The following is a 19,266-nucleotide window of genomic DNA, read 5'->3' on the forward strand; positions in this document are numbered from 1 at the left end:
GCTCTCTTTCCTACGATAATGTTATGAAGTAAAGAAATGACTCGTCATAATGCTATTTGGAATCTTGAGGAAAATATAACTTTATCTATTTTCATTGACTTTTGCTGAAGGCCACCCTGTTTGTGGGACAGCATCAATGTGAAGATAGGAGTTCAGGGATTGTCCCTGGGATCCAAATTGTCCATGCTGGTTAACCCCTATAAATGAGTAAAACCTTTCATTTCACATTTAGAGACAAACTTTCAAATCAACTACCCTTATGAGAGAATGTACAGATATCTTAAGTTCATATTAAGATTTAAATTGCAGGGAGTTCTTTGCATCAGGTTTTGATTAGAGAGACACACCCTAGATGCCTAAAATCAGGCTGGAGAAGAAACTTCTTTGAAGCAGGGAGTACAAAATGAGAAAGTTTAGGGCAAGGAGATACATTATATCCAAGACTGGTCCTATTTGGGTTTATAGTTTTTGAAGTATTAAGTATGATATTAAATAATCATGATTGTTGTGTGTTTTTTCCTGGACGATCATCTAAATTAGGGGATTCTTAGCCTGGTAATCGAAGGAATGACAGATTTTTAACATATGGTGCTTTAGATTAAGTGGCCAGTAAAATGTATATGTCATAATTCAGAATTAGGATGTCCATGTACTTAATTCAGGAAGAGATATCACTTGCCTCAAGCAATTATTAGCTAATCACATAAGAAGAAAATGCAAAGTATTCCAAAAAATAATAGTGCTTATGATATGTTCAGAGCTCAGAAATTTCTTGATTCATTTTGTGTTCAATTTATGAAATCGTCAAACTAGTCAACTATTTGGGCTAGTCTCAGCAATTTTTTCATCATGATTACAGAAAACTTTTAAGGACATTAATAGGATGCGTGGATCTACCTAAATCTAATTTGTTTAATAAGGACCTCCATTTTTGTCTTCCCATATAGAGTCTATTCCCAAGTCTTCCTTCATAAGATCCTTAGTTCCCTCCAAAGATCAGGCAATCTATGATACCTATATACATGGGCATTTTGGGGCAAAGTGACATAGAGCTGCTGTTGGTCTCTTTTTGAATTAGCTTGTGAGCTTAGGGAGTTTGGAAGAATCAAGAGTACAGCGAACAGTTGCCACCAATTGACAAAGACCAGTGACCATTTTAGATCTTGGAAAGTATTTGGCATAATAAATACACATTTTTTTAATCAATAAAACTCATTGCCTGTAGTAGTGGATATGTGTGGTCAAGGCCATCTCTTTGCATAACTTCAGGGCATCACATTAATACTGTGTGCTCCAAGGAATGCAATTCACATAGAATCTACTGTAAATGTGCCCCTGGAGCTGGGCAATGATGTGATATTGCCTGTTACTTTGGGCCGTTTAGTATTCAATTCTCTTTCCAGTGGCAACCTAAGTTTCCCTTAGGGCAGTGGTTCTCAACCAGGAAGAATTTTGTTCCCCTGGGAACATTTGCTAATGTCTTAAGACATTTCTGGTTGTTACAACTTGGGGAGGTTGCTATTGGCATCTAGTGGGTCGAGGCCAGGGATGCTGCTAAACCTTCAACAATGCATGGGACAATCACCTACAACAAAGAATTACCTGGCAGCGAATATTAATAATGCTGAGCTTGAAAAAAAACCTGCTTTTAGGAGATTCTTCTTTTCCTCATGTTATGCATGCAGTCTTGCTTAAGTCTGGCTCTCGAGACTTGTTCATTCAGCCTGTCTTTCCAGAGTTTTGAATCTTGATCAAAGTGATACACACAAAAACAAAACAAAACAAAACAAAACACACAAAAAATACTCTTTTTAGAAAACACACAACCAGTTCAATCCAATGATGGGGTCAAGATGGAAACATGGTGTAATCTTTTTTTGCCTGTACATCTAGACCTGGCCTGGTTTCTTTCCTGTTTCTAACCTAGTTCTTCAGACTTCCTGGTCATCCTTGGAGATACACTTCTGATGAATTCCTTTTTTGCTTTGATTAGCAAGTTCCTTGCAATGTAAGAACCCTATGGGAAACACTCATTTTTAGAGAAAGAATACCATGGGAAAGATAATTTGCATCAGGTTTTGATTGGAGAGACACACTCTAGGTGCCTAAAACCAGGCTGGAGAAAAAACTTCTCTGAAGTAGGGAATACAAAATGAGGAAGATTGTGTTTATTTGTTCCACAGTGTCAAACACTACCTTATTTGCTAGGTTATATGAGACATGATCCTTGTCCTTCAAGAGCGTAAAAATCTAGTTGGGGAGACTAGATATACCCATATAACGTAAGGTTTAATTTGTATTCAAAGCAGTACATGCTGTGAATCAAATGAGTGGTTCACAGAAACAGTAAATGCTTTTTAGGGTTTTAGAGAGAAGAAATATTACCTTGGGCTATTAGAGAAGGCTTTCAGGAGGATATAGGACTTAGGCTTTTGGAAAATAGGTAGGACTTGGGATGGTAAAAAGGAAGGTAATAGGAAGAGCATTGTGGGCATGGTGAATTCTGACAGAACACAATTCAGATCCACACTTTGCAATTCAAAAGCTGCTTGACTTTGGGCAAATTATTTGTAAAGTGTAATATGAAATGCCTTAGAAGAGTGCATAGCACAAAATAGATATTAAATAAATAATAATTATGGTAGTTTTTATTATTTGTTTCTAAATTTGGGGGAGAAGATCAAGCCAAGATGCAGAGTTTGAAATTAGCACAATATATTAATGGGGCAAATGAAGAAAGTAATTTGGCTACATCACTGATAAAATAGAAAACAGGTGGATAAAATGGCAGAAAAGTTTTTAAGGCTATACTGTAGCTTTTTGTTCCCAGGTGACAAGTTCAGATTTTATCCTCTTGTAAATGTAGGAGACATTCGTAGGTTTTGAATGGTTAAGTGTTGTAATAAAAATAATGATTTTGGAATGTGACTTCAGTGCTATTTTTTTGAATGGATCGGAAGGTGGGGGGGAGTCCATTTTATTGACCTTAACATGTAAATTACAAAATGGCTTCATCCACAGAAACTGAGTTGCTGTCCTACTCCCTCCCACTTGATCTTCCTGGCAAATCTAATTAAACAGACAAAGCAACAACAGAAGAGGACAATGAAATTATAATAACAGTATGTAACACTTGGGCAATGTAGTCAAATAAACTGATTTATTCAATCAAACAAAGAATTCTATTGATTTCTTATACTAAGTTCATGAAAATTCACCAATCATTTCAGTCAAACAAATTGATCTGGTTGTATATGTAGACACAACTATTGCCTACTATAGAAAAGGAAGAGTTAACTTAGGCATTCTCCTCTGTAAAGTTAGTGTCAAACATAAAACCTAGCTTTAGGAAGAAGCAGGCAGTAACTGTAGTAGCTTCACTAGCACATTAAGAGTAGTGTCATGGTATACTCAGAGCAATTCTATTTAAGGATAATTAAACATAAGCAGCTACAGAAGAAAATTCACAGGAGGGATTGTAGACTGAAATGTTAGTACCCAACTTCATTCCTTGCTTCCATTCTTTCAATCAAAACATGAAGCTTTAGCATCAAATTCAAAGACTAGCTCAGACCCCAAGTTTGTCCCTCTTAAGGTCCAGGATAAGATTTCTAATAAAATTGTAAATCTCTGCTCTGTTATTCAGGGAGCTTGATATTGACAGTTCTCCTCTTCCTTTCTCAAATAGTAATTATCAGTTTCAGATGAGATTTAACAAAAAAAAAGTGTGTGTGTGTGTGTGTGTGTGTGTGTGTGTGTGTGTGTGTGTGTGTGTGTGTGTAAATCCGACCACTGATAGATTTGTTTCTGGGCTGGTGGTCAGGTTCCAGATGAACTGCTGCAGTTGCTGCTTTATCATCACAAATGTTCTTTACTTCTTGGCAATTCCCAGGCCTAAACATGATATTTGAATTTAACGAGGTCCCACCCCTATACATACCACTGAGATGTATTTTGGTAAGTGAGAGTTCATTCCCTTCCATTTATGGGTTTAGCAGGGGAAAAGCGTATTGTGTGAGGTGTCTTAGAGGAATTATGTTTCAGCTGGCTGTTTACCACAAAGCCACTCCTATTGGCCTAGGAACCTTAGCTCAGTTAATTAGTGTGGAGTTAAATATGCTAAAATGACTCTTCTACCTATCCCCTGCCAACAACTTACATCTGTCTTTCTATCCATCATGCATGTGGGGGTTTTTGGTCACAAGGGAGCACATAATGAGACAATGAAAGATTCATTTAGTTTCATCACTAAATTGTCCACAAATGTAACTACCTTTATTACCTTACAAGGTGATTGCATAGATCACATGAGCTAATGTATCTGGAAGCACTTTGAAAACTGAACTGGGGCTTCTGGTCAAGGGGGCAGAATAGATGGTCCCCAGCATCACTCTCTCCCACAAATCAACCAATTTACAGCTATAAAAAAGCCATGGCAGCCAAGCTGGGGCCACTAGAGCTCAGGGGAAGAGGAGGAGGGACCTACAGAGTGCAGGAAGGAATGAGAAGCCATGATGAGAGAAAGAAAAAACTCCTACCATTTCGAATCCCAGCCACTTCCAGGCTGGAGCTGCTGAGCACATGGAGCAGGAGCTGGCAAAAGCTGCAGCTGTGCCCTTCAGATGAAGTTGCTTGGAGGCAGCAGGGGAGAAGAGGGCCATGATGGCCTCCAGGCCAGCGAGACCTCTAATAGGGTTCCTATGGACCCAGTTAGGAGCGAGGAGCCACAACAACTGAAAAAAAGGAACCACTCAGAAGCCAGTGAGTTATGGCAAGGGACTGGTCCTTGACCCATCCCATGAGAAGTGTTTCCAGCGTGGGAGGTGGCCAGAGAAAACTAGAGCACAGCAAGGACAGCTGATCTGCTCATCAATCAGCATAGGACCACTCAGAGGAGACTGGTCAGGAATATAGAATTGCATGGGGTGCAGATTGATGAAAAGACTCAGGCCCAGCCCAGAGTTTCTGCTAGAAACTAGACCCAGAAGTTCCAATAAAGTCAACCATTAAAACCTGAGCTGCACAAAAAGCCTTCCCTAGGGAGTCAGCAGCAAAGCAGCAAATTACCTAAACAACAGAGCTCAAGTACTGGTCCCCACAGGAAGTTCCCCTATTTTAGAAGCAAAGGACAACAAATCAGTTCCAACACAGAGTTCAGTGGTGGGAACAGCAAATCATCCAACAGAGAACTGGAAGAAAAAACAAAGTACCGGCAACCAGAGACAAAATTTGATATTAGCTAGTAAAGTTCTCATTTCACTTGAGAAAACCTATAACACCTAAAAGGACTGGAAGTCCCCTGGGCTACCAAGACAGAAAGTGGGGAGGGCCGGAGGCCTGAGCCATGCCTGACACCTGCAGCTTGTCCCAAGGGTGGGGGCTGATAGCCTCTGCTACACCCGCCTGACACATACAACCACCACAGTGGCACCCACCAAGCTGCTGCAGGAAGCACCGCAGGCTCTCCCAGGCTGGGGTGCTGGGGGACCAAGGGCCTCGGCTACACCCTCCTGACACATGCAACCAATCCAGCAATGACCACCGAGCTGCTGCAGGAAGCATGCCAGGCTCTCCTGCGCTTTGGCAGTGGGGAGATGAGGGCCTCGGCCATGCCTCCCTGCCAACATGTGCAACGAGCCCAGTGATGACCACTGAGCCACAGTATGAACCCTGTGTTCCCAAGCTGGGGTGGCGAGGGGTGAGGGCTTTTGCCCCATCCCTCTTACATTTGCATTCGGCCTGACAATGGCCAAGCCACCCCTGGAAGCCCCCTGGTCTCCCCTGTGAGAATGACGGGGGTGCCACAGGCCTCAATCCCGCCCCTCCTCCTTCCTTCTTCTTCCATCCCATTTCCTTCCCCTTTCTCCTCTCTCCCTCCCTCCCAACTGCTCTGCAACAACATCATAGAATGTAAAAAAATAATAATATTAATAATTTTTTTTAAAAATAAAATACATAAAATAAAATCATGTCTTTGGAAAAAACAAGCAACCATGCCATACATCCATGCCAGGATCTATCACTGGACATGCACGTGTCCCAGTCAGCCCTTTGTGTTTCTTCTTAGTGGGGATCTGATGTGTGGAAGTACTGCAAAAAAAAAAAAAAAGAAAAGAAAAGAAAAGAAAAAGAAAACTGTGAACCACCTATACATGTAAGGCACTTAAAATTATAATTATTATTAATAAACATCACTTCAGTAATTGACAATTTTTGTGCAGGTGTATTTTAATTTTATTTCACTTTAATTAATTGTTTATTTTTTATCTTTTTTTATGATTAGACTGTTTATTATTACAAATTGTAACTTTTTATGCCCTTTACCCAACCTGTCATTCCCCAAACCCCTTCCCTCACTCCCCCCCATCTCTAATTTCCTTAGGCTTGTTGTTTCCTTCTGAAAGTTCAACGTATTGTTGTGGTCTTTCGTTTCTTTCCTTTATTTTCTTTCTTTCTTTCTTTCTTTCTTTCTTTCTTTCTTTCTTTCTTTCTTTCTTTCTTTCTTTCTTTCTTTCTTTCTTTCTTTCTTTCTTTCTTTCCTTCTTTCTTTCTTTCTTTCTTCCTCTCTCTCTCTCTCTCTCTCTCTCTCTGCTTAATTCCTTCCTTCCTTCCTTCTTTCCTTCCTTAGCACATGGTTATGAGTCAGAACACAAGATGTGTTATTTCTCTTCCTGTGTCTGGCTTATTTCACTTAACATAATTTTCTCCAGACTCATCCATGTTCTGAAAATGGTAGAATTTCATTCTTTTATATGGCTGAGTAGTATTCTATTCTGTATATATACCACATTTCCTTATCCAGTCATCTGTTGATGGAAATTTAGGTTGGTTCCATATTTCAGCTATTGGAAATAGAGGTGCAATGACCATGGGAGTGCAGGTATCCCTTCAACATGATGATCTCCATCCTTTTGGATATATACCCCGTAGAGGGATTGCTGGATCATATGGCACCTCTATTTGTAGTTTTTTGAGGAAACTTCATACTGTTTTCCATAATGGCTGCACTAATTTATAGTCCAAGAGTTGTCTTTATGACATTAATACATATAACATTAGGTATCTGTATGCTAAGTCCTCTCATTTCTTTCTTCCAAGTGCCTCTCAGATTTCCCCCTTTTTTTTAAAATTTCCCTAGACTCCACCCTAGTCTGGCTCCTCATCCCCCTTACTGCAGCATTATTACTGCTTCCTCTTAGCTAGTTTTTTTTCTTCTGCTGCCCATCTCATATACCTAGCCAATCATTATTAGATAGCACTTCCTTTGAGTCATTTTTTTGTTCCAAGAATGTACAGTGACGCTTTATCCTACCACATCATGCCCAAATTCTTCTGCATGCTTCTGAGGATACTCTAGAATTGAGCTCTGTCCTATCTATCTAGTTTCGTTTCCAATTCATGATGAGCAACTGGCTCTACACCCCACCCCATCCAACCCATTCTCACAGACAATTCTCCTCTAAACACATTATGCTTGCTAAATTATATTTGTGTCTTGTTTTGTATTGTTAATCTTTCCTTAATTTATTCTTCCTTGCTCTCTGCCTTTCAAGATATTCTTCATCTCTTAAGGTTCATATGAAGATCCCTTTCCTTCATAAAACTTTCCCCAACCCTGCCAGCCAATCTTGACCTCTCTTTTCTCCATTTATTTAGCACATATGAATAGCCTTATAGCTCAAATGATGCAATTTTCCACTGGATTGTGTTCTCTGTTATCTCTCTTTCTTTTGCTGTGTTAGTCTTGTGTTCATAGTAATGTATTATAAACTGAGGGCATGGATAAAGACTCTACTTCCTTCTCCTTTATCATCCAGGACAGGACTTGGTACACAAAAGATGCTTAATCAATATTTTTGATGAACTATCCTAATGAAGGTACCAGTGCCTTATTATATTATTTTGGAGGTTAGGATGGGGCAGGGGTGTGATTCAGAGGGTTTTGGCCACCAGAAATGTCCTTTAGGATTTTATTTCATTGAGAATATGTAGTGCACGAAGCATTTATGGTGATTTAATTTTTCGTGCATAATTGTACCTTTAAAATCTATATTTCTTTGTACTTGCAAGCATATAAAAACCACCCAAAATTGTTCATTTGTTTGATCTTGTTGGAAAATGTAGCTGTCGAAATGGCCTATTTGCAGTGAATCAATGGTTCTCTAAATGTGCTGGGAAATAGATATTGTATGAATAGAGTAACAACCCAAGTAGGAACACTGTCTAATAAATGTTTACAGACCATCAAGTCTACAAACATTAAGTATCATACACAATAGAATCTTTTTCTTATCCCATAATTTATCTCAATTTTCCCATTATTTTCTTTCATTTTCTCTTCTAGCTTTACTCACAGACAAGCCTCCCAAGCCATTGTTCCCCATGGAGAATCAGCCAAGTGTTATAGATGTCCAGCTGGGTAAGTCCCCTTCTGGGAATAATAGATGCTAAACTTGCTCTCTGTTAACAGATGGGGAAAATTGCAGGAACCAGGAAAGGTTTATTGCCACTGTTATTACATGCAAATCAATTTGTGTTCTGCTCATTTATAACCCTGGAGTTCGGTGCAATAGCAGTTTAAGGAAATGAGTTTGTATTGCATCAAGGAATGGTAATACTAATTTGTTACACTGGGTATTAAGTGTGCTGTACCATAGAGCTTTTTGACTCTGTGATTGATAGATTCACAGGTGTCTTGCATTGGTGATTGTTACAGAAAACTTTTCATACAGGTCAGCCAAAAAGTTTTATTTGGAGAGCATTAATTTACGGAGACCAATCACTTCGTAAAATAAAAGACAGCTCTTCAGTGCAGCCTTTAAAATGATTTGATAATATCATTTCCAATGATACAATCCAGGGCTATTTAAAACTTGTTTTGGGGTTAGGATCCTGAACATATAAGAATTATATGGTGTTGAGAAAAGTAACAAGTTAATTTATGGGTGACACTGTCTTTTAACAGACTCAGATAAGGACACAAGGGGTTGAGCCTCTGTTTTGAGTCCCATACAGCTAATCCTTATGATTTCAAGTACCGTGAGGTTGAAACTCAGAAGCCTTCTAAGATCTCCTTAAACCATGGCCTTTAATTTAAAACATGTCCTTTAACATCTGAGAGCTTTCATCTGTGCTGGGTTTCATCCTAGTATTCAGAATTCCTTCAATTCTAAACAAGACAACCACAAAAAAACTGAGTAAATATTCTGGAAATACATTAGGCTTACACTGGGTATATGATTTATTGAAATTTGTGACCATAGTGGTACCCACCAATTATACAGCCAGGGAAGACAAATTGACCCCAATATTTTACTCACTTTGGAAATTTTGGACCCAACTTTTGATCTTCCCATTCTAACTTAGATTGTTAGAGGCTTATTTCCGTCTTGAGAATAGGAGAGAGAAAATTACATTTCTGAGAGATGGTTCATTTTCCTAAAATGAAATATCACACATTGTAGATTTTAAATGCAACCTAGCAATATGAAAGCCAAAGTTAAATATTCTACAACAAAAATAGGAGAAAATAATAAACATGTTTTCAAGAGTAAATTGTGGAAGTGGTAAATATTTTTAAAATAGTATTGTAGTATTAGACTATGGCTCTCCCCACATCCCTCATTTTATTTTGCATTGTTACATTTTGTTAGAGCCAAATCTAGATGTGCTGACACTCTTACTTTCCAATAATTTTTACTTGCATCTCTCCATCTCAAACAGGGATAAAAATATTAAAAGGGTACTCAGTGATTTAATAGGGTTTATATGAAGCCATATGATGATCTTGTATCAATAGTTTGCATGGAGATTCAAGTGGATAAATTATTTTTATATTAAAGCTTACATATTAAGGAGTAGAAAGTAACATTCACACAAGTATTTCAAATAAAATGTGAGTGAATTTTACGTTTGTGGACTCTGGGGGGATAATCCTTTATTCTCCTCTGCCATTAGACACACTTCAACAAAAAAATTTGAGAAATATTGTTCTAAAGCAAAGACAGGGAACCTCGTAGGCGATACATTTCTTGCAGGTTCACTAAGTACAACACCTGTATGTGCCATTCGGGATGTCTGTAAGATGTATGTTTTGTAAAAATGTATTTCAACATAGGTGTATATGCCAAAATAGCCCATCAACACTACCACCGTATAAAATTATTAAAACAAATTGCTTCCAATTAACATTAGATATAAGACTGAACTTTTCAGGTTTTAGTTAGTAGCACAACTTGGAAACAACTTTATTGCCATGAAGAAGGAGATCTTCCTATTTCTCATCCCAGAAAGGCTGTTTCTCCGAGATGTTTAAACAACCATATAATTCAGAGAAAGAAACACAAAACCAGTCAAACCAGATGTTGGCATTTCAAAGATCACATGACTGGTTGATTTTAAATTATTTTAACTTTTCCACAGATTAGTTTAACACCATTTATTCACAACTGGAAATCATTTTGTAAGTTGCTCTTATATCTCAATAGTAAGGTGTCAGTGGCAAATCTGCAGTTAGAATGATGAGAGTTTAGAAGCTTCAGGTTTAAAAAAGAAATAAAGAAAAATAACTGGGGATATTGAACATCCTTGTTTGTGTCTGGTTAACTTTCAGAATTCAATAAGGTAATGAAAACTTCTGAAAATTATTTTGCTTCAGTTTCTGAATTTTATCAAGCACATTCACCTTTAGATAGCCTCAGACTAAAACTACAATTAGATTCGCCAAAAATTGCAACGATCCAATCTAAATAGCTAAGCACATTATCATGTTTGGGTTTCCCAAATCCCATCACTTAAAATTTAAGGCAACATTGTGGTAGATTTAAGTTGGCCACAGATTTTTTTACTACTCCTATCATCTGAATGTGGTTTCTCACTCCCTTCCCTTTAAATCTGGGTTGGCTTTAGAGACATGCTTGACCAATAGACTATGGCAGAAGTGATGTTTTCTGAGTTTTCGGAGGCTGGGTCAAAAGAAACTTGCAACTTCTGTCCCAGTCTCTTGGTCTGTTCTGAAACCACCCTGCTATTTAAAACTCAAGCCACATAGAGAGCACCTAAAGGATGAGATGCTATGTGGAGAGGAGGAGAGAGAAATCACCAAGCACCAAGGCACTCGACGTGTGAGAGAAGAAGTCATCTTGAAAGTGGATCCTCCGGCCCCACCTACCCTCCCTGAATTATGCCGTGTAGATCAGAGACAAACCAATGAGCCAAACTCTTCTCAAATTTCTGACCCAGAAAGTCATGAGCAAAATAAAATGTCATTGGTCACTGAGTTAGGGGTAGTTTGTTAAGCAATAGTAGATGCGCAGAACAAACATTAATTAGTTTCTCAAGAGCATTCTCATTTTCAGATTACTGTGGACAAGGACACAATGCAACCATTTTATGCAAAATGAGAAATGTTGTGGGAAATACTTGTGTACCAGCTTAAAGGAAGTTTTAGAAAACATGGTCTGAAATAATTGTTTATGTGTTTCTTTGAAGGTTACACTCCGTTCTAAGTTCTGAATATTTCTAAAGGCAATCCAGTAAATTAAAATTTGCAGTAGAAATATTTTTTAGTGCATAGGGTTGGCATCAGTACAGGTATTTTGTTGTATCTCTAGAGGAAAATAAACATCTTGACTTTCTCTCTCCTATAGTTTAATCTATTAGTCATCTGCAAGATTCTACAGACTTACATACATTTTTGATGACATAGTGATGACAGTTTGGTTGTTGCTAAATTATGTTCACATTGTAATACTGAAAGAAGATTAATCTTAACCAAATAGCCATATATTTTGAGATGATAAACACATTCTTAACAAAATAATCTGAAAACTATTGCTCTCACAAAGCTAGCCTATGCAGCTAAAGCTGCCTGTGGTAGTGTACAAAGTACAAAGATAAAAACAATGTACAAAATACATACAAAAATTCAGTTTGGTCCTGTTATCTTCCATTTATTTCCTCTCTCTGAAGGGAAATTTATCTTTAAATTTGAGAAATAAACCTTTACTATACAAGGACTAATTCTATTCTTAGTAGTTGAAAAAAATATATTTTTAAATATTTTTTCTAAGAAAAACAACACTACATTACAATATAGTAATTTATATAACACCTTTAATAATCCAAAGTATTAAAACATCATAGGAAACTGTACTCCACTTAAAATGTGTTTATGCTATGTAAACCCTTCTTTATACACTACTTTTTTTATACGACCCAAATGCATGTTTACAAACTGTAACATTCTTGTAGAAGATTTGAAAAAGCCATGAACAAATTCAGATGCAAAGATGTGCGATCAGCCATTTAATTTTAATTAAGGGTAAATTTGAAAATGTGCATTGTTCTTCTCACCGATATCTTTCTTCTTGGAAGTTTCCTAAGATTTAAATAAGACAGACTGCTTTACGCAGAAAAAAATATAAACACCTACTTTCTCTTTCTGCGTCAAAGAGTCAAAAGAAGGTCTGGGGGCCTAAGGCATGTCAGAGAAACTCAGACCACCAGAACAGTCCAAGCTAATTGGATTACCTCAGATGTTTCAAAAAGCCAACAGTTCATCTCTAGATGAATCTGATCCAGTATAAAAGATTCTTTTTCTTTCTTTTCTATTCTCATTCAGAATTTATTTTATTTTTTACCAGCTATTCAAATTCATATTTCATGACTGTGTTACGTGCTACTGGTTCAGACTGTCTCTATATGTATGAGGAGTCTTAATCTTCATCAGAAATTGATTTCTCCAGCATTTCAGTTTCTACTGAAAATTATATTAGATCCCCTAAGAGACCACTGTAAAAGACTCTACAAGAGAATAAAGCAAAATATAACATTTAATCTAATATTCAGGACTAGAGGCAAAAAATAATTAATTGAACCCAAATTAGGAAATTAGCTGTTCAACAAAGTCTATGTGTTTTAAAAAAAAAACAAAAACAAACAAAAAAAAACTTTATTTACCCCAAAACATTTACCAAGGACTGTATTAGATCCTGGAGATGAAGAAGTGAATAAAATGAGGTTCTTGGCCTTAAGGAGTCCCCAGTCTAGTGGGAAGACAGATGAGTCAGCAGAATATCAATGCAATATGATGACTACCAAAACAGAGATGGGAAAAGGGACAGTGACTATTTTTGTGGCAGTACCTAATATATTAAAGATTCTATGCTCTCAGGCTTTCACTCAATACAATGATATAGCTCTGTAACCTCAACCAAAGTACTAGATTTATTTCAAAATGTTTAAAAGTTGCCAAAGATAGAACCTTTGAAGTTATAAATTGTCAACTCTTTGTTTTAATATGGCAAATACTAAAAATGGAAACATAATACCATTGAGTCAGTTCAGCTTAAGATAATTAGACAACTCCTTCTAAAGTTGACAAAGAACAAACAATCCAAAGCAAGTCACTAATCAATTGAGCTAAAAAGTCAAACCAGTACTGCTACCAATAAAAATAGGAATACATGATCATTTCATTAGGTGGAGTCATGACTTGGTGTATGCATTGTGTGTATAATGGTGATAGCAAGGGATTTAAAAAAAAAATTGTGTGTAATCTCCCTATTCTCTTAGTTTCAAATAACTCCTTGCAAACCTTCATGTAATCTTGAATAACTGAGGACTTTGGAGAGTTGGGAGAGGGAGAAGGAGGGTACCATGAGTTCACTCAGCTTTCTTTGGATGCATAATTAGAGCTGGTTTATGGCAGCATTCCCCCTCCCTTGTAGACATTGGAGGGTTAGTGAGTTGTTTCCAAAAGACCTATTTATTTAGGGTAACATGCATGAGCTTAGCATGGGCTACCTCAAACTGAAAACCCTTCTATTGCCCGGATTGAACAACATGTGCATTATTTAGAACTTTGGAAATTCTGAGCCACATCTTTTCTCTAAGAGTTGGCTGCAGTATTAATGACTGAAACTGAAAGTGGTTTTCTTACTTTGTCTCAGTTTCTTTAACTTAGCTGTACTTGTTTTGACACTTTTAAGAATAAAAAGAAAAAAGATTGACAGTTTACTAAAGATTTGTTTGAGTATAATGTAACAAGTTGATTCTGAACATCTCTTAAATGACATGATTGCTGTCATGATATTGACACGAGCTCAGAGGTGTTTCATCATATGTTTTCAGTGCCAATACTATAATTTTACATATGAAACTGAAACCAAAAGTATTTGAGACTTTACTCTGTATTAAGCACTGCAATGGGCATTTGCACATATACTGTCTTATTTATTACTCATAAAAGCCCAAAGTAGTAGTAGGTATTGTTGAACCATTTTGCAGATAAGAAAACTTAGCCTTGGGCAGAAGAAATAGCTTACCTGAGGGTGCATATTTAGTAAGTGAAAGAGATGGTATTTCAAACAGATAGGTCTGACTCCAAATTTGTGTTAGCATATATGGTATGGTAACATTACCTAAGCACCACACTCTGTCCTAGAAAAGACCATCAGACTAATGGGGCAGTTAAATAATACTAACGATAATAGTTATCATCATTCAATAATAGCTTTAGTATTACTACTACTGCTAATTATTATTCTATTTAGTATTATAATTTAATAATAGCTCTACTACTACTAATTATTATTATTATAATATTTAATAATAATACTACTAACAGTTATTTTCATTATCATAATAACTTATTATTTAATAATAGCTCTACTAATACTACCCATAATTATTATTATTTGTAGTAGTACTAGCAGCAGCAGCAGCAGTAGTAGAGCTATTATTTATTGATTGCTTACCAGGTACTAGGCACTATATTAAATACGTTATATGCATTATTTCATTTAATCCTCCACACAAATCTATGAGATAGACACAAGTATTTGCCCCATTTTTAACAGCTTTATTGTGATATTATTCATATACCATACAATTGGCCATTTAAACAACATATATTTCAATGGTTTTTAGTATATTCACAGAGTTGTGCAAACATCACCAAATTTCAGAATATTTTCAACACCCCAAAGTAGAAATTCTGTACCTATTAGCAATCACTCTTCAGTCCTCCATCCCTAACCCCACCTCAGCTCTAGGCAACTTTCTGTCACTACAGATTTTTCTATCTGGATATTTAATATGAATAAAATTATACATGTGGTCTTTTGTGATTGGCTTCTTAAACTTAGTATATTGTTCCCAAATTCAATTATGTTGTGGCATGTATAAGCACGTCACTCCATTTTATTACCGAATAATATCCCATTATATGGAGATATTACATTTAAAAAAAATTTAACATTTACCTGTTCATATTTGTGGGGTACACTGTGTTGTTTTAGTACATGCATAAACTGCACAATGATTCACTTAGGGTAGATAGCATGTTTTTGTACTTGTTATTTATTCATTCATCAGCTGATGAACATTTTGGTTATTTCCACTCTTTGCCTATAATGAATAATGTTGTTATAAATATTTGTGTACAAATTTTTTTATGGACATATATTTTCATTTCTCTTGGGTATGTACCTTAGAAGTAGAATTGCTGGGTCATCTGGTCATTCTATGTTTAACCTTTTGAGGAACTGCCAGACTGTTTTCCAAAGTGACTTCACCATTTTACATTGGTACCAGCGATGCAGAAGGGTTTCAATTTCTCCACATCTTTACCAACACTTGATATATTCTATTTATTTGATAATCACTATCCTAATATGTATGTAGTGGTATCTTATTGTGGTTTTGATTGACATTTTCCTAATGGTTAATGGTATTCAGCACCTGTTTGTACACTTATTTGCTATTTCTATGTCTTCTTTGGAGAAATGGCCCACTTTTAAAGTGAGAGAAATGGCCTAAGAGAAGTTATACAACTCTTTCAAGCTACTAAGCAACTTAAAAGTAGTAAGGCCAAAGTTGGCACTCTTAACTCTTATCCATATCGTCCATTAATGTTAATACTGTTATTTACTCAGTTCTCTTGTATTAGGCTTATCTCTTCTCTCTCTTGTTTTAAATAAATTTTTGGACAAAAGGTGAGCAATCATATATGAGGAAGTTAAGGGGGTATCCGGTGTAAATTGATTCACTGAGAAAATAGAAATGATTAAGACAACATTATTTTGATCTTCAACCTTTGTAACTCAGGCACAAACACCTTTTCAAATGGCAAACTAATTTGGAAGCTGGAGATATGCCTGAAAACTGGTTGTGAAGTACAAGGCAGTATAAAAAACGTATTCTGCAGGGAGGCACACTTAACTGGCCAGAAAGCTACATGTAACCCAGCATCTGAGCAGAGATCAGGAAAATTATCTCTATCATTCGAGAATAGGAATGATAGACTAGAGACCAAAAAGTAAGTTAGGGAACTCTCGGTTGTTGGAATTTATTAGGACTATGTGTCAACCGTGGGAACTATTCACCCAAAATACATTCTGTCTGCATTGATATCAATATCATCAGCTTTACAGTACTATTCAGCATTTTTATCTTTTAACCCACCGTATCCAGTGGATAATGGATGCTTTTTAAATATCCAAAAAGAAAAAAAATCTATAGGGCCGAGCCCGTGGCGCACTCGGGAGAGTGCGGCACTGGGAGCGCGGCGACGCTCCCGCCGCGGGTTCGGATCCTATATAGGAATGGCCCGTACACTCACTGGCTGAGTACCGGTCATGAAAAAGACAAAAAAATAAAAAGAAAAGAAAAAAAATCTATAAATTTTCACTATGTCTAAACATACAACATGAACTGAGGGGGAAAAAAAACAATTATTTAGGTACTTTCCTTTCAACTCAAATATTTTACTTAATTTTATATAAATAAAAGTAGATTTTATATTATAGGTAAATATGTAGAAAATTGAGGGAAATATCATCTGGCTCATTCACACATAAACTGCTTTTAAGTTTCCTCATAATTAAGGTAGATGGGTAGTTTTGCATCATTTAGATAATTTCCTTTATTACCCTTTACACCGTATTTATATAGACACGGCTTAAACTTTGAAAGATCCTTTGCTCTTTCAGAAATAGTTCTTTCCAGAAATTACCTAGACATATCAGGAGTGGTATGTAAATATCTGGTACTGTTAATAGGCACATGTGTTGCTGTGATTTAAAGAACACTATAAGCCTCCCCTCTTTTCTTTCCTTCCTTACCCTAAATATCTCCTACGTTGCTACAGTGACCAGTAATAGATCAGAATCAACACAGAATAAGGGCCAGGTAATAGATATGTAGAAAAAACTCAGAGATTTGCGAAGCCCAAGCCAGTAGTTTATAGTCAAGGTAGCAACCTGGAGTCTGGAGACCTGGAGATGTTGCAGAGGCCTCAGCAAGGTGGTGAGCAAATAGGTCAGGTCAGAAAAAACACTAATCATGCATTTCTAGCAAGGTGGAAAAGTCAAAGGCTAAGAATCCTTCAAAGAATGATTGTATATTGTAATGATGGATAAGCTAACTATACTAATCCAACCACCACACATTCTATCTATAAGATTATTGAGAATCAACATTGTACCCCACATGTATATGTATAATAAAAACAAACAAACAAACAAACAAACAAATAAATAAATGAATGAATGAATAAATAAATATATATCAGGCAGCAAATGGCTACTGAAAGATCACAAACGGTGGAACTAATCCTGTAAGAGTTGGAACCTGATTGCTACTAGAGAAAGGTATTGTCACTATGAGCCTAGCCGCAGAGAAGAAAAGTTTGAAAGAACCAGGGTCTAGGGTGATGCAAGGGAGGACACACCTGGCAATTAATAGTAGTTAAAGACCTCCTGGTTAAGAAAAGGAGCTCCATCAAAAAGAGTGGATAGTAAACTTGGCCTGACACCCATTTTGATAAAAACAGTCTAGTCATTGCCCATATGTGAATTTCTAAAATTGAAATAATGGTGTATGCATTAAGTAAGTCCACAGGTATGCTTTGGTTTTGTTTACAAATGGAATATCTACCCAGGAGTAGAGCTTATGTATATTGAAATTTTGCATATGCTTATAAGACAATTCTTTTCCAAGAACAGGAGGGTCTCTGACCTACTGAGAGTCTATATCAGCTGGTTTAATTTATTTTCCTTAGTTGCGAATGTGTTAAGAGTACACCCATTGCTATAATGATGATATTCTATTTATATTCAAGCTGTTTTATAAGTTTTTAACTTGGTGAGATGATAACCATGGTGTGTCTCAAGGCCGATTGTGGTGATGACTCAACAAAGGAACAAAAAGAATATGAACATGTGGTACAGGAGGGGCCTACACCAGAGGAGAGAAAAGTTTTTCTCAAGGCCAAGTTTGAAAACCCTCTTAGCTCAATTATGAAAAATAGATTTGCTTTAGAAAGAAAGAGAATTGTGATAACTCTAGATAAAAGAATTGAAGAAGGGGAAGGGTTAACTTTAATGAAAACACCTCATGTTTATGTAGTATATTCCTCCAAGGAACTCAACGAATTTTCAGGCACCATTAAATTAATTTCTTTAATAGTTTAGTAAAGTAAAATGAGTGTAAGATACCATTAACCGTTTACACATGCAGCAATTAAGGTTCTTTGTGATACCCACGGGCAGTTTAACTGAACACACTAGTGCGGAATCAGCTATATCAGTAGTGAATAAATGATTATTAGCCTGACCATTGTTAGTCAGCTCAGAATTGCTATGACTCTGCTATTACATATGTACAAATGTATAGCAGGGATGATCTGTCTAATCAGTTCTGACTGTGTTCCTACTTCCTTTCTCAGCCAAGTAGTTAGCTTATTAACCTAATAGTAGCTGTTCTCATGAGTAACCACTTTGTATATCAAACAAGTAGCTCATAAACTTTGCAGACCAATACTCTGTTTTTTTTCCCCCAGCAGTAAGCATAGTGCCTGATCCTCAGTAAATCTGTTTTATGTATGTATGCACATAGATAGGAGGGTACTTCGAAAAGTTCATGGAAAGATTTGTATTATCTTTTAATTCTATTTTCCATGAACTTTTGAAGTACCTGTGTATGTATGAACAAATGCACAGATACATGAATGAATGAAAAAATGAATGAATGAGCTTCTGAATTTCTGAGATAACTTAATTTCAGATGGTTGGCAATATCGTTCACTGCCTCCCGATTAATTTTCTTATATTTTCTAAATCCAACTCTACTTTAGAAAACAACCTTGTATTTAGTGCTATCAGGAACCATAGAATCTTAAAATTGGGAAGAACCATGGTGGTTTTATTAGTAAGGTAAGTAACTAGCTAATGCAATAAATAACCACAAAATCACAGGGGCTTA

At 36.5% G+C, this 19,266-nt stretch overlaps 1 protein-coding gene across 1 annotated transcript in view; it reads left to right on the forward strand.

Moving 5' to 3' along the window:
- The window catches only part of IL1RAPL2 (interleukin 1 receptor accessory protein like 2), a 565,961-nt gene that overhangs the window by 288,893 nt on the left and 257,802 nt on the right, over positions 1-19,266 (forward strand). The window contains exon 7 of the mRNA XM_063084855.1: positions 8,345-8,419. Coding sequence (XP_062940925.1) covers positions 8,345-8,419 — 75 coding nt within the window. The remainder of the gene's footprint in view (positions 1-8,344; positions 8,420-19,266) is intronic.

Source organism: Cynocephalus volans, chromosome X, assembly GCF_027409185.1.
Source record: "Cynocephalus volans isolate mCynVol1 chromosome X, mCynVol1.pri, whole genome shotgun sequence".
Taxonomy (NCBI): domain Eukaryota; kingdom Metazoa; phylum Chordata; class Mammalia; order Dermoptera; family Cynocephalidae; genus Cynocephalus; species Cynocephalus volans.